Genomic DNA, 13,577 nt, shown 5'->3' on the forward strand with positions numbered 1-13,577 from the left:
TTCCCCTTGATTAATGATTAAATGTACTAACCATAAACAGAAAAGTCGTCCAATTATGAAGCATAGATATAGATTGTAAAGAGGTACGTGCGATATTAGAGAGTTAGAATCAGATTGAAGTACTTGTGATCTAATTAACTCTTAAAGAGTAGTCATTTGGATTTTTAGAAACTTGATCCAAATTATGTTTCTAGAAGAGTATCTGAGCTACAATGTTAACATATAAAACTTCAAAACGCATAAATAAATAAAAGTTTTTTCATCCGAGAAAAGTAATTAAAAACATATATAAGGATGATATCACAAAATAACGTTGTTGTGAGGTAGGTCGACCCAAGCAATGCGTTTAGACAAATATGTATTTGTAGGAAGACCAGAGCTTTTCTCATCAATGAGGGAATAGTATACGCTGTGTGGCTCCTTAGCCGATAGATACATTTTGTTCCTCTCCTTGGCCGAGAGACTAGCTCTTATAAAAGAGCCAGGGTAACTTGCAAATATTGTCAAGCCACCAACATCTCTCTTCTCTTCCCATACCATGTATTTGAAGTTTAGTTTAAACACTGATGGGTTGTTGTCGGTTGAGGTTGAGCATCTCCAAGATGTGCCAAGTCCTTACATACAGATCAAAGGGGCAAACAAAGAAGCTGTGACAGCTGCTGGTTCAGCTCTCAAACTGGATGGTTCATACATAACAAAGGTTCCATTTCGAAAAACCTTTCGTTCTTGATCTTCACTTGCGTATGATACACAATCAATCTTAGTCGGTTTTGTGTTTTCGTGAATGAAGAGTTACCTTCAAATAGTGTTGGAAAGACTGCCACCAGTGCAGAGAAGTTCAAGTGGAATCCATACACAGCAAGCAGCACGGTTGCAAGAACTTGTGGAATTCATACAATCACATGTAATCAAAAGTCTCCTCAATCCTCTTCTCTCATTCCAAGTTTCGATGTCTCTCAAATGGTTCTCATTGCCTTTTAATGGTTTTACATAAAAAAAAGGGAAGTAGCAACAGTGTCTCGGAATCATCACCAAGAAGAGATGGTTCTTCCATAGACAACGTTTTGGAAGATATGCCGTCAAGAATATAAACGACTCGAACGTTGGCACACCATTAATACGGTATCGTTTAAGATGATCGTGTTAAAAACACCAGTCACATCTTTACTTTCTTCCTGTTTACATTATATGATGATAAAAAGTAACAAATAAAAATTCTTTCTCTGGTAATTTTCCTTTCTTCTTTTACTTATTTGCTTTGACCAAAAATAATCTAATCACAGAAAAAACAAAAGGGTCGAATACTAAACCTGTGGGAATATCCAATATACTGTAAATATACCCAAAAGCGTCTTCTTTTTGTTTCTCTTTTTGTTTACCGAGTCCCCCAGACATTGTAACTATCATTGTTTAGTATTAAAAAAAAAACTCACAAGTAAGCCAAAAGGGGTTTTATAACTTTATTAGTCCACAATATTGTACTTTCACTATCTTTACTGTATCAGTATTAGTTTTACATTTTTATAATATAAAAGCATGCGGTAAAAATTAAAGAATCCCTGAGACGTTGTCAAAACACAAACGAAAAAAGCCTAACTCAAAGAGATAGATATGTTGGTTACAATCCCCTCCGATGTATCGAATTCCGGGGTCGTTCACTCGAAAGGCCTCTTTAAAACATCCTAAATAGTTAATTCGAATTAAATTGAATGATTTTTTTTTGTTTTTCTTTTTGCCATGAATGTTAAAATAAATATATAACAACTCAAGAATATATTGAATTTCGTTGTTAAAATTATTATAAACTAAACTTTGTTGAATGTTTTTCTTTCTAAAACTTTATGTGAGAGGCCTATATATATTTAAGAGAGTAAAGTGTATTTGAAAGCACCAAATAGCTGCAAAACAAATGAACTATTCGGTTAGAGAGGAGATATAAAATATCTTAGGCTAATGGGAGAAGATTATGTTTGTAGTAATCGATATTAGAGAGATTTTTAGAAACTTGATCCAAATTAGGTCATGTGCATTGGGGGTTTCTCACCTAGATTCTGAGTAATATTAAAAACAAAAATAATGAAAAAGTTGAGAGATGAGAAAGAAGAGATTCTCATACGAGAAACCATGAGAAACTTGGTGAGAGACTTATGTCATTCATGATATTATTTTATTAGTTTTAATTTATCTTTTATATTTTTTGATTTAAAACAAAAATTATTTTATATGAAATAGATTAAAATAATATATCTGAAAAACTTTTACTTGTTCTACCAACGCACATGCCCTTATGTTTCTAGAAGAGTATATGAGCTACAATGTTAACATATAAAACTTCAAAACGCATAAATAAATAAAAGTTTTTTCATCCGAGAAAAGTAAAAACATATATAAGGATGATATCACAAAATAACGTTGTTGTGAGGTGGGTCGACCCAAGCGATGCGTTTAGACAAATATGTATTTGTAGGACGACCAAAGCTTTCCTCATCACCGAGGGAGTAGTATACGCTGTGTGGCTCCTTAGCCGATATATACATTTTTTTCCTCTCCTCGGCCGAGAGACTAGCTCTTGTAAAAGAGCCAGGGTAACTTGCAAATATTGTCAAGCCACCAACATCTCTCTTCTCTTCCCATACCATGTAATTGAAGTTTAGTTTAAACACTGATGGGTTGTTGTCGGGGTGGTGCAAAACCATAACAAAAATGTCTCCTTCATTCTCCATCATAAACACTCGCCTACCGAATTCTTTGAGGACCAACGGTGGGACATGACCAGGGTTTCACTGGAAGAATATTCCAAGTTTCTTTAGACGGGTCGAAAACGCTGAGATAGCCGGAGGTACTGAGACAATAGAGCACACCATTCGAGAAGACACATTTGGTCCACATGCCTCTGGGTGGTCGGGTTCTAAATCGATGGACTTTCCATACGGTTTCACCAGGCTGCCAAGAAGTAATCACAGAATTTTCGTGACTATAGCTGGTTAACGAGATCACCAAACAACTATTTGATGTAGGAGCGGTTGAAAAAGATAACTGATTAACTGAGAAACTGCCAGACGACCTTTTGGGTAAGTTGATACGCTCCCGGGTAAACGGGTTAAAAAAAAACCGGTTTTGAGTAACTAGCTGAAGACACAAGCAACCAACCATCCTTATCCTTAGAACAAGATATTTCACTGCCCTATAACCCCTTTAACTCCGGAGAACTTTGGTAGTATGTTTGAGACCGTGATGGGTCGAAAAGAATGTACTTTCCTCTTTTTAGATAAAAAAGCCAAGGAAGAGGAGGCTGTAACTTCCTCTTCCTCACAGAAACAGCTGCTTCATACCATGTCTTGCAGACAACCGAGGCTTGTATGTTAGCTTTTAATCCTAGGCAGGACAATATCGCTTGCAAGAGATTTGACGGAATATTTTGTTGGAAGTTGATTCATTGCTTAATCCTACAAAAGAGAAACAGAGAAGAGCTTAGAAGAGTAAGCAACAGAAGAAGACGTCGGAGAGAAGAAGAAGCGTTGGTCGTAGGAAGAAGAAGAAGAAGATTAGAGAAAAAGGCCTTTGGGCCATAAAAGTGTTGAAGCCCAATGTTAATGGGTTTGGTTGCTTTAACTTATGTGTTTAGGTTAGAAGTAGTATTAGTATAAATATGTTGTATTGTTGTAAGAGACAAGTATGTGTGTGAGATTAAGGAGAAAGAGGTTGTAGTGGCTAAACCTAATCTCTAAGAGATCCATCATCAAGAACAAGTAACAATGTAGACATAAAAGAGATATCTCTCTAATTGTTCTAGAGGGTTTGTGAGTGAGAAACAAATCAAGAAAAATAGAGAGATGAGATGAATCTAACCTCTAAAGAGAAGTGAGGTCAAGATTCCAACATGGTATTAGAGCTTAAGATCCCTGGAACCTGCAAGAAGAAGAAGGGGTTGAGGCCGAGAGGGAGAAAGAGTCAGTCAAGGAAAGACTGAAGTGGAGAAGAGAAAGAAGGGAGTACGAACCTGAGCTTGGTTAGAGAAGACCATCAGATCCGAGAGACAAAAGATGAGAGGCAGCCACAGAAGCTGCTCGATGGAGCAAGCCTGCAGTCAAGTAAGGAGGTTGTGAGGGAGAAGAAGAGAAAGTCGTGATGAAGAAACGGTAAAGAGAGAAAGACAACCAACCTGCTGTTCAAAGCAAAGCTTGTTGGGTGAGAAAAGAAAAGCCTGCACAAGGAAAAATGTTAGGCCGAAAAAAAAAAAAAAAAAAAAAGAAAAGAAAAGAAGAAAGAAGAACAAAGCTAAAACTATGTCGGAGAAGGAGAGAAGGAAAAGGATGTGGTGACAAGAGCACCATCAGCCACCACAAACACTTTCACACCATACCTTCAAGAGCATCCAAGAAGGCGAGGAGCTCTCTGGAAGAAGCTGTGGAGATAGTGCGGATGTGAAGACAGAGTTGTGGGGTGATTTCTATTCCTGTTTTGACATGGTGAAGTGAAGCTTGAAGATGTTTGGTGAAATTGAGGATCCATGTGGTTCTCCAACTTAAACAAGAAGAGAAAAGAAGCCAAGGTTAGAGAAAGACCAAAGCTAATGGTGGTGTAAGGAATCAAACAAACCAAATCGGGCAGAGCCGAGGTTGATGATTCAATAAACCAAAAAAGGCTAGGGTTAGAGAAAAACCAACGCAAAGAGAAGAAGACTGCAAAAGAAGCTGAGGCAAAGCAGGAAGGGAGGCACCACATCAATGGTGTCAAGAAGAGTGGGGCTGAAGCAGAGAAAAAGCTCAGTCACCAATGAGAGGAAGCTGCAGTCATGAAAAGAAGTTCTCATGAGGTTAGTGTGCATAAAAATCAAAGTTCAAAGATCAACAAGACTCAAATTCAAAAGAGATGGATTGAGAAAGAAGGTTGAGGCTGAGAAAAAAACTATGAAGCATCAAACCAAGAGGGAGAATTTCTGGTTGAGGTTGACGATGAGAGAGGTATGCTTACGTTTGAAAAAGTTTTTGATTACTCAAGTTGTGTTGGAGATTCTGGAAAAACCAAATAGACCGAGGTTAGAGAAAAACTTTAGGTGATGGTGAAAAGAACCAAATAGACTAAAGTCAACCAAAGTGATGGTTTAGAGAATGGAAATGCACAACTTGGAGAAGCAAAGACTCAAAGTAAAGAAAGTGAGAATGCATACCTGAAGTTGAGAGAAAGGCACAAACTATTATTGGAGAAGCAGAGATCAATGTAAAACCAGAAGGAGGATGTTCACCTAAGAGTGAAAGGGAGCTACGAACTAGCTAGAAAGAGAAAGATCAAAGCTTAAACCAAACAGAAGAACAAAGGAGGCTTACCTAAGAGAGGGAGCTGACGACGTGAACAAGAGTCTGAACAAGAGTCAAGCACAAGATGGTGATCGAAGAGGACACCAAACAGAACAAAAGAAAGCTCACCTTAACGGGAGCTGGATCTGGTTGTAGAAGCACAGAGGAGAAGCTCACGAAAACATTTGAAAGAGACTTGCAGGGATAGAGATTAAGCACAAGGCTGAAGTCTTACCTGCAAGGAAAAGAAATTGGTCAAAGAATTGATCAAAGAGATTCAGAGGAGGTGCCAAGAAAATATGTCAAAGAGAGGACAAATATATTTGCAAAAGGAGGAAACTGGATCCACAGAGATTCAGACTAAGAGGGAGATTCAAGAGCTAGCTTGCAAATGAGCTAAGTCAACATCGTGAAAGAAGAATGATTGAAGATATCGGAGAAGAAGCAAAAGCAAGGCAAATTAAAAAGAGAGAATCCACTCGAAACACAAGAGAACGAAGAAAGCTCACCTGGAAGGGAGCTGAAGAAGGCTACAAGGAATGGCTGATGAAGACGTAAGGAATCTTGCGGAGGAGTCGTGATGAACGGTCATGGATCATACTTGCAGGAGACGGAGATAAAGCCACAAGGCTGAATTACCTGCAAGAAAGAAGAGAAACATGGAGAGAAAGAAGAAAAAGCTCAATTCATGGAGAATAAGAGCAAGAGGGAGATCTAAGGCAGAGGTATGCACAAAATAAAAATAATCTGTAGGGAAAGAGTCTCACATTGAAGAGCTCATGAAGAATGAGACGATGAGGGAGCAAGTGAACTTACCATGAGCCTAGTTGATGTCGTCAGAGAGAGAAGGGATTCAAATCCCTAATTTATAATTTTGAGGATTAAGCAAATGAATCAAGAGGGAGTGTTGGAAGTTGATTCATTGCTTAATCCTATAAAAGAGAAATAGAGAAGAGCTTAGAAGAGTAAGCAACAGAAGAAGACGTCGAAGAGAAGAAGAAGCGTTGGTCGTAGGAAGAAGAAGAAGAAGATTAGAGAAAAAGGCCTTTGGACCATAAAAGTGTTGAAGCCCAATGTTAATGGGTTTGGTTGTTTTAACTTATGTGTTTAGGTTAGAAGTAGTATTAGTATAAATATGTTATATTGTTGTAAGAGACAAGTATGTGTGTTAGATTCATCTCATCTCTCCATTGTTCTTGATTTGTTTCTCACTCACAAACCTTCTAGAACAATTAGAGAGATATCTCTTTTATGTTTACATTGTTACTTGTTCTTGATGATGGATCTCTTAGAGATTAGGTTTAGCCACTACAACCTATTTAGATCCCATAATCTTGTAATACACTTCTTCTTTTGATCCATGGTTTTCTCTACTGCATCCGAAAATTAGAAGAATTTAAGGTTAGATCAAACGTATGAAAGCAAAACCTAAACCCTACTTCAGATTTCGGTTGAGAAAAGTAAGAAAAGTAAATAAGCAGTGGTATATATTCTCGTAAAAAATACATTCATTTTTTTTTTTTTTTTTTTTTTGCAAATATACCAAAAAAGAATAAATAATCTGTTATTAACTTGCTATTATATACAAAAAAAAAGGGAAAAAGGAAAAAAAGGAAATGATCCAGATCATTAATATTCTGTTACGCACGTTTTGAGGGTGACGAAGAAGCTTATTGTAAAAAAAAAAAAAAAAAAAAAGAATTTTTGTTATCGTTGTGTTTCCGTTTATTGTATACAGCCAATTTAATCAAAACATCTTCTCTCTTTCTCTATCTTCTTTGCTCTCAGATCACATCATTACCACATCCACAAATCAGCATTTTCCCACCCAGATCACGTACGATACATTATTATTTATCAGAAAGGTGTCCGATCGATCGAATGGGAACGTTCACGAGCTTACGAAAAGCCTACGGAGCGCTTAAGGATACCACCACCGTTGGTCTCGCTAAGGTCAACAGCGAATTCAAGGTCAGCATTCTTGATTTCACCATTTTTTTGTAAATCTTGAAAATTCAAAATATGAAAAAAGATTCAGATTCTATATAAAAATGATCATTGATGCATGTTTTTAATTTTGATCGTTAACGTATAGGATTTAGATATTGCGATCGTCAAGGCAACGAATCATGTTGAATCTCCACCAAAAGAACGTCATGTTCGTAGTAAGTTAATTCCTCTGTTTTTTTTTTCTAGTTAAATCTCCTAATTAGCATTACCATAATTGATATGATTTGTAGAAATGTAACAATGTTTTTTTTTCTTTAATTTCTATAGAAATATTCTCTGCGACATCTGTGATACAACCACGAGCAGATGTAGCTTATTGCATTCATGCATTATCAAAAAGGTTATCCAAAACTCGCAATTGGGTTGTAAGTTCTCTTCTTATAAACATGATTCTGAATTTTTTTAAAATATTAATGCATTTTTCTTTGTAAAGTTTTTTTGAATTAATTTGACAAATCACACAGGTTGCAATGAAGGTGTTAATAGTAATTCATAGAACATTAAGAGAAGGTGATCCAACATTTAGAGAAGAGCTTCTTAATTACTCACACAGAAGACATATCCTCAGAATTTCTAACTTCAAAGACGACACAAGTCCTCTTGGTGAATATAACTAACTCTCTCTGCTTTTGTATACTTCTTGTTGATACATATATTCTCAGAAGCTTGAATGTTTATTGATGCAGCATGGGACTGTTCTGCTTGGGTTAGAACATACGCGCTCTTTCTAGAAGAGCGGCTTGAGTGTTATCGAGTTTTAAAGTATGACATCGAGGCAGAGCGTTTGCCTAAAGCTTCAGGTGCAGCTTCCAAGGTTTGTCTCTTCCTAGCTAACTACTACTCATCATGAAGAAATATTTATTAGAAATGTTTTAATAGAAACATTTGTTCAAATGGTTATGTAGACGCATAGAACAAGGATGTTGTCTGGTGAAGATCTGTTAGAACAGTTACCTGCGTTGCAACAGCTTCTTTACCGGCTTATTGGATGTCAAGTAAAGTCATATATGCAGATTCAGTTTTGTTTTTTCTACGCTGGAGAAGATTTCTTTCTTATTTGTTTTCAGCTTTGCAGCCTGAAGGAGCAGCTTATAGCAACTATCTAATCCAATATGCACTTGCATTGGTGCTTAAAGAAAGCTTCAAAATCTATTGTGCTATCAATGATGGAATCATTAATCTTGTTGACATGGTCTGTTCCATAACAATCAGTTTCATTCCCTGCTTTAGCTCTTTAATTCGCTCTGCGCTTTCTATTCATAGATTGTAGTTTTCTCTGTGTCATTGTAGTTCTTTGAGATGTCAAGACATGATGCAGTTAAAGCTCTAAACATATATAAACGTGCTGGTCAACAGGTGAAGCAACTTCAAATCTTACTTGTGATTCTTATATATTTGCTTATTGATATTTTTCTTTGCATAGGCTGAAAATTTGGCTGAGTTTTATGATTACTGCAAAGGGCTAGAGCTTGCAAGGAACTTTCAGTTCCCAACCTTAAGACAGGTTGGTTCTTAAGCTTTTCTGGATCAGGTTTCTATTTTTGAAACAGTACTTGTGTGTAGTCTCACTTATCTACAAACCTGTTTCAGCCTCCTCCTTCGTTTCTTGCGACAATGGAAGAGTACATTAAAGAAGCGCCTCAGAGTGGTTCTGTACAGAAAAAACTGGTAAAAGAAACTTCAACTCTCATCATATTCTCAATTCTTGGTTGAACTTAATGCTGATGATCATGGTGGTCTTCTGGGGTTTTGACATTTTGTTCTGTTTTTATAACAGGAGTACCAAGAAAAAGAGGAAGAAGAACAAGAACAAGAAGAAGAACAGCCTGAAGAACCTGCAGAAGAAGAAAACCAAAACGAAAACACCGAGAATGATCAGCCACTTATCGAAGAAGAGGAAGAAGAGCCTAAAGAGGAGAAAGAAGAGGAAGAATCTAAACCTTCACCACTGATAGACACTGATGACTTACTAGTGAGTCTTCATCACCTCTATACATTGTTAGTAAATACCGAACCTCAATACTTTAGTGACCCTTTTCCTTGGATTGGTGCAGGGTCTGCATGAAATAAACCCAAAAGCTGCAGAGATAGAGCAAAACAATGCATTCGCTCTCGCAATATATCCACCAGGTAGAAAAAATAACCATGTTAGTAACATCTAGGCCCTTTGTCAAACATTGTCACAACTGATGATAACATTTCTCTACAGGACATGAAACTTCAGGTCCATCAAATAGTCTAAGCTTAATAGAAGCAGGAGGAAGTGGTTGGGAACTTGCACTAGTCACACCACAGAACAACAATAATAACAACAACCCTCGTCCTACAATAGCTACAAAACTCGTAAGTCTCACATTCGGATTTGAACTCATTAATTTTCTATTAATACTCATATGGTATCTCTGTTCACAGGGTGGAGGATTTGACAATCTTCTACTAGACAGTCTCTACGAAGACGATACAGCAAGAAGACAGATCCAACTAACCAACGCTGGTTACGGATTTGGAGCCACAGCTACAGCCGTAGAACCAGCCTTATCGACTGCTAACCCTTTTGGGATGCAACAAGATCCTTTTGCAATGTCTAATAACATGGCTCCACCAACCAACGTTCAAATGGCAATGCAACAACAGCAAATGATGATGATGAATAATCAAAGTCCATATAACAACAACTACTCACCGTATCATCATCATCAGTTCTCACCAAATCCTGCTTCTTCTTCATCTCCTAACCCATTTGGTGACTTCCTCGCTCTCCCAGCTCCTCCTTCATCTGGTACACAACAACAACACAATCAGCATCATATGCTCCTTTAGAGAAAGGTCATCTCAGTGTGACTCGTCACTTCTTTTATCTTCTTGATTTCGATTTGATTCAGGTTATTATTTATTATTCTTTCATTCTTTGCTAGTATTAAACTCGTCTACATTGTCAGGATTTTTCTTCTTTCCCTTAATTTGAATACTTATTTCAGCTTAATATATACCTTATTCATTTGTATTGTTCCCTCTATTCATGTTTTGTCCACAATAGATTGGAGTAAGGCGCAAAAAAAAGGAGGGAAAGTTACATAATTTAATGCACTCTTCTTCTCTTGTCGCAAAGAACCGTTAAAAAAACCCGTTAGGGTGAACAAAGTCCAAAGAAACTCAGGTCCCTTGTGGTAGAAGGAACCTAGATTTCTTTTTTTTTTTTTTTTTTCAACCTAGATTTCTTATTGTGAAGCAACTGCTAAAAGTAAAACAAAACCCCTCATCAAAATTTCTGATATATACATTACAATTACACTCTCTCACACACACACATACACATACACACGTATAGACAAATGAATTTTTACAATACACTGATGTAATGTAAGCCGATTCTGAAAATATACTTTACATTTCCGACAACAACATATTTCCAAGTCGTCGAAGTTCTCTAAGAGCTTCTTCAACTGTTAGTCTTCCGTTATCAGTCATATTCTCCGGTGAACTTAGCTCCAACACTGACTCTATTACCTGATTACCGAAACATTCACAAATTAGAGTCAAGTGTCATGTTTATTTTTGGTTCATAATAATCAAATCCATCATTTGATTCACAAAATTTTACCTTAATATGTTCAAGCATGGACCGTCCTGTATTCTTTAACGCATCTCCATTACCTGCAGTTGAATCTGAATCTGTCTTTCCATCTTCAGAATCTATCGGTTTAGCTTCTTTCGTCTCAGAGGTCTCCTCACCGGACAAGTTTCGACCTAATCTCCATAGCATCTGTAATTTACCTGAAAAAATATTTCTCTCTCTTAAGATACTCATCCCTGATGTAGTCTCTGGCTCGTTCTCAGGAACCGAAAGAGGCAAATCCGTGTGGTTCTCGCTTTTGCCTCTATCAGAATTGTTCTCCTCATAGTCCAAGCTGAGTGAATCTGATACTGTAGATGACCGTTCGATATCAGTATCCAGGTTTGGTAATTCAGGAGGGTCAATCTCTTTTTCACCGAGTTGTCGAGATAAATCGTCGAGCAAACTTCGTCTAATAGGCGGCTTGTTACCGCTCTTGTTTGCTTCAGCAGGTGAAGGATCAGACTCCGTTCTTGAAAGCCTTTGCTTTACTCTTTCCGACCAACTCTTCTTCCCAGCTTTTGGTCTCTGCAACAACGCTTTTTTCTTCCTTTCTTCTTCTTCTGGACTGTTCAAAACTCTCCACTTCTCTTCCCAGTAGCTCTCAGGTACTATTCCCACAGGAGAAGAACCAAGTGAGATCGAATCAACCGATAAGCTGTGACCTCTCATCTGTTTTCTCGACCCTTTCGGAATTAAATCACGACGAGCATTGATCTCCAAAGCAAGACTCTGCAAAGTCTTAGCCTTTTCGATCACTTTACTCAGATCAATCTCCTCTGGAAAATTCAGTAACCTCTTGAGAGAAGAAGTTGCGTTTTCGGTTGCCAGCAGCGATGATCTAAGATAAAGTATCATCGAAACCGCCATTCCTGCAACTAGAGCTCCTCGGGGAGAGCTAAGGATCCTGAATTCAAACCCTAAACCAGCCTCAACAACGCCTCTCTCTACCTCAGAGTTGTCAGCAGAGAATATCTCATCCCACACAATCAATAAATTATACAGTGGGAACTCTCTCCCAAACAACACCCGTAGCCAACGGAGAGCAAAGTACTGCGGTTCAACGCCAAGCTCAACGAGATGGCTGTGAAGAGAAGCATCAACTAGGGACAGTAAATGATACAACGCCCCAGAAGCTTCAATCACAGGAGGCAGTCCTGTGACAGAGTCATTTGGAGCAGAATACACGAAGAAATTAGCTACAGAAACTGAACCGAGGGATGATCCACCGTACATAAGAGCATCAAACATTGTGTAAGCGTCGTGTTCCATGAACTTATCAGAGAGAACGATACCCAATTCGCCTTCGGCTCCATATGCATCACTTAGCAACACTGCAGTTTGCGTCTCATTGTCAAGCTCATCAAAACTCTTTGGCTTTTTCTTCTTATTGATGCCTCCAGATGATGCACCATCCTCTTCTTCCTCTTCCATGGAATCATCCAAAACCTTTTTTATATCGAAATCATATGTTCCAGAATCACGTTCTTGAAACGCCAATTCGTCAAACAAATCAATGAACTGATCTTCATAGTTTGATCTCACATCCGTAAGATACTGTACATCCACTTGAAGAACATAAAGCAAAGGAGCCAATAGTTCATGCATCCCTATTACCAAAAAAAATCGGTTAAAACCACAAAACGTATTCTAAATTCACCCTAGAAAAAAACAAGGTATCTCAACAAACCTTGTCTATAACCAATCTCAGGATGCTTCAAACACCACAAGAGAAGTATCCTTCTAAGCATCCCTTGACAACCAGAGGACTGAAAGTAACTTCCATGCTCTGGATACAACCGAGAAAGATCTTGATCTAGCGTCTTCTCGAGCTCTGCGTTACGAAAGAACCTTCCCCAAGTACTATCTACACAACAATCCAGAAGGCTTTCATAATCATCACTACTAACACTGGAGAGAAAATGCAATTGAATGTGTCTGAGAGAACTGAGACAGTAAAGTTTTGAAAAATTTTACCAGGATTTTGTGATAAAGGATTATCAATAGTTAGATCTGAAGAAGTGGTTCCTTTCTTGGGCAAATGTGGATCAATTAAAAGTCGTCTTCTCAAAGCAGCATATCTATAAGAAACAAACACACACACATAAAAATCAAAACTTTACAAATAAAAATCAAAACTTTAACAAAACTTGTGTTTCCATGAATTGATCTGAGTCTGAATCTGGAAACAGAGTCCTGAATTGCTGTAACTAAGAATGGTGAAAAAAAATTGAAGGGGAAAGTCCAAAAAACCTTCTTCTGGAATCAGCGGTTACTCTGCGAAGCTCATCAATGGTGGAGGAAGGAGAAGACGGGAGAATTCCGAGGTTGATTCGCCATCGGACGCCGCGAAGCTTCTCGAAACGGTGATCTTGAGACGGCGGAGATGCGTTAGAAGTGCAAGGAGGGTCTTGTTGTGTTCTTGATATCTCGATTTCTTCATGTATCGCCATTTATTTTTTTTACACAACGCTATTTGCTTTCATCCAATCCAATCTTCTTCGATAGATTCATTCTTGTGTGTTTTTTGTACTCGTTGGACAAAAAAGTTTATGCTTTGGACAAAAATGGAATCAAATTTGTATTCTTTTTTGAAATGTTATGTTTTTTTTTTTTTTTTTTTTTTCATTTCATGAGGCTGAGAGAATCTGGGATTG

At 37.7% G+C, this 13,577-nt stretch overlaps 2 protein-coding genes and 1 pseudogene across 2 annotated transcripts; 1 reads left to right on the top strand and 2 right to left on the bottom strand.

Moving 5' to 3' along the window:
• Nucleotides 1-2,382: 2,382 nt before the first annotated feature.
• Nucleotides 2,383-3,415, bottom strand: LOC147935496 (F-box/kelch-repeat protein At3g18720 pseudogene; annotated as a pseudogene).
• Nucleotides 3,416-6,958: 3,543 nt separating this feature from the next.
• Nucleotides 6,959-10,311, top strand: LOC104726273 (putative clathrin assembly protein At5g57200). Its single transcript, XM_010445096.2, has 14 exons — nt 6,959-7,268; nt 7,393-7,462; nt 7,575-7,672; nt 7,772-7,910; nt 7,994-8,121; nt 8,213-8,302; nt 8,383-8,499; nt 8,598-8,663; nt 8,731-8,811; nt 8,898-8,975; nt 9,085-9,279; nt 9,362-9,437; nt 9,517-9,650; nt 9,720-10,311. The coding sequence occupies exons 1-14, from the start codon at nt 7,179-7,181 to the stop codon at nt 10,125-10,127; spliced, it is 1,770 nt and encodes a 589-aa protein (XP_010443398.1). The 5' UTR covers nt 6,959-7,178; the 3' UTR covers nt 10,128-10,311.
• Nucleotides 10,312-10,563: 252 nt separating this feature from the next.
• LOC104726274 (uncharacterized) lies at nt 10,564-13,576 on the bottom strand. Its single transcript, XM_010445098.3, has 5 exons — nt 13,174-13,576; nt 12,898-13,001; nt 12,611-12,787; nt 10,909-12,530; nt 10,564-10,814 (listed from the first exon to the last, which is right to left on the bottom strand). Exons 1-5 carry the CDS (start codon nt 13,371-13,373, stop codon nt 10,692-10,694), a joined length of 2,226 nt encoding a protein of 741 aa, XP_010443400.2. The 5' UTR covers nt 13,374-13,576; the 3' UTR covers nt 10,564-10,691.
• Nucleotide 13,577: the final 1 nt, after the last annotated feature.

The sequence above is a fragment of the Camelina sativa genome, chromosome 11 (assembly GCF_030686135.1).
Source record: "Camelina sativa cultivar CO46 ecotype springtype chromosome 11, ASM3068613v1".
NCBI lineage: Eukaryota > Viridiplantae > Streptophyta > Magnoliopsida > Brassicales > Brassicaceae > Camelina > Camelina sativa.

Coding starts and splice junctions, on each gene's coding strand:
- LOC104726273 (XM_010445096.2), top strand. CDS start 7,179: ATGGGAACGTTCACGAGCTTACGAAAAGCCTACGGAGCGCTTAAGGAT. Junction 7,269..7,392: donor AGGTCAACAGCGAATTCAAG/GTCAGCATTCTT, acceptor GTTAACGTATAG/GATTTAGATATTGCGATCGT. Junction 9,438..9,516: donor TCTCGCAATATATCCACCAG/GTAGAAAAAATA, acceptor ATTTCTCTACAG/GACATGAAACTTCAGGTCCA.
- LOC104726274 (XM_010445098.3), bottom strand. CDS start 13,373: ATGGCGATACATGAAGAAATCGAGATATCAAGAACACAACAAGACCCT. Junction 13,002..13,173: donor ACCGCTGATTCCAGAAGAAG/GTTTTTTGGACT, acceptor TGTTTCTTATAG/ATATGCTGCTTTGAGAAGAC. Junction 10,815..10,908: donor CCATGCTTGAACATATTAAG/GTAAAATTTTGT, acceptor TTCGGTAATCAG/GTAATAGAGTCAGTGTTGGA.